This window comes from Tarenaya hassleriana, unplaced genomic scaffold, assembly GCF_000463585.1.
Source record: "Tarenaya hassleriana unplaced genomic scaffold, ASM46358v1 Cleome1141, whole genome shotgun sequence".
NCBI classification, from domain to species: domain Eukaryota; kingdom Viridiplantae; phylum Streptophyta; class Magnoliopsida; order Brassicales; family Cleomaceae; genus Tarenaya; species Tarenaya hassleriana.
In genome coordinates, this window is record NW_010961743.1 from 3226 (window position 1) to 5334 (window position 2109).

The 2109-nt window shown below is 40.3% G+C and overlaps 1 protein-coding gene across 1 annotated transcript; it reads left to right on the forward strand.

Moving 5' to 3' along the window:
* Positions 1-228: 228 nt before the first annotated feature.
* On the forward strand, positions 229-2100 carry LOC104806054 (the record flags this gene model as incomplete). The annotated part of the gene is made up of 2 exons (XM_010530775.1): positions 229-924; positions 1978-2100. Coding segments are annotated over exons 1-2 (666 nt in total), but the record flags the coding sequence as incomplete, so codon positions are not given.
* Positions 2101-2109: the final 9 nt, after the last annotated feature.

The following is a 2109-nucleotide window of genomic DNA, read 5'->3' on the forward strand; positions in this document are numbered from 1 at the left end:
CAACCTCACATACGTACTTGGCATACTCAATCTCTCTCTCATACATGTACATATTCACTAAAGCTCTTTTTATTGAATTTCATTTAAATTTATTACGTCATAACCCACACACTTGGAACCCACTTGGCGCACCTCCACGTGCCACTTAAGCACCCACTTATATTGTGTATACATATTTATAAACACCCATAGTCACCTCCCATATATTATTCCATATTCTAATTCACTTCCATTTCACTACACAATACAAAACATACTCCCAAATCTAAACCTTTCTCATTTCTCTCTCAGGTTTTGTCCTAAGTCTCTCAATCTCTAGGGCTCGAATTCTGTGTTTCGCTTTGCATACACACACACACACACAAATTAACGCTACGATCGATGAAAATGGCCATGACGGAACGAGCCCAAGCAATGTGGCGCACGTGCCTGGCCTCGGCCTTCAGGACGGCCCTTGCCTGCACCATCGTCGGAGCCGTGACACTCTACGGCCCCACGTCGCTCCTCCGTTACGTAGCATTCCCGGCCTTCTCTTATGTCACCGTTATACTCATCATCACCGACGCCACGCTCGGCGACACCCTCCGAGGTTGCTGGCTCGCCGTCTACGCCACGTGTCAGAGCGTGGGTCCTGCTCTCATCAGCCTCCACCTCATCGGGCCCGCGCATCTCTCCGCCGGTACTTGCGCCGTAGCCGTGGCAATCGCCGGGCTCGTGGTGGTGCTGCCGAGCGAGTCGACTCACCTGGTGGCGAAGCGCATCGCTCTCGGGCAGATCGTCATCATTTACGTCATCGCTTACATCAAAGGAGCCGACACGGAGCCCCTCATGCACCCTCTACGCGTCGCCGCAAGCACCGCCGTCGGCGTTGTAGCTTGTGTTTTCGCTCTTCTCCTCCCGTATCCTCGTCTGGCTTCTCGAGAGGTAGGCACATTTTTACATATACATATTTGTATAATTATATCTGCATCCATAATACATATACATACGCACACGTACATAATTATTTCGACCCAAAATCGGTTATCAACTTATATTTACATATAGCGCTGTAATTAGGAGAGTATCTAATACTATACATGAATTGTTGCGTGCATGACATGATATTAATACGTAAAATAATAACTTTTTGGACTGTTATACGCACATATAATTACATATATGTACAAGCGCGCGCTGTTATATACATGTACGTATATCTATAATATATATCTCGATTTTATATAATTATATTTTATGTATATGCATGCGTATATATATTTAAAGTGACAACGTAGTCGTACGCATTTAACTTCAAGCTGCATTAATTATTTAGTATATTAAATTCTGAGACGATGTTCTAGATGTATATACATGCGATATACGTATCATCCTAATACTCGCGCGAGCTACTGATTGGAAGGAGAACAAATTTTTTGTACGTGCGGAGGAGGAAAAAAACAAAAATTTTTATGTATAGTTTTGAATATATATACACCAATTTATATAGGTATAGTGGTAACACAGTCAGACACGACATATGGGCGTGGCTAATTAGATTTATCGCAAACTTTGTTCCAATAATATTGTAGTGGCCATATATATATATATATATATATAAATACATATATACACTTTTTTTACATCATCAACCACCACAGATCGATATTCTCTACGGATACTAAAATTGATTTGGAGAACAAGTTCTATGCATGACCGGAAATTAAGACTATGATTCCCTTTCTTAATAACATAAATAAATCTATACATATATTCCACAATACTGATATTTATTATACTATTAAAACTACACACCAATCGCTTAATTATAATAATATATATGCTCGCAGAGAATCCACGCATAGTTATAGCTACGGTACAAGATTCTGTCCTGTTTTTATACATATAAATAATATATATATATATATATAGATATATATAGATATATATATACATATATTAAATTCTCATCGTGGGTTTCCCATGATGTGTCGACAGGTGAAACAAAGCTGCAAGGAGATTGGCCAAAATATATCGGAGAGACTGAAGCTGTATATCAAGGCCTTTAGTGCTGATGATGCCACGTCAGCAACCACGTCGATTTCTCAGGCCAGATTATTGGCTCCCCCT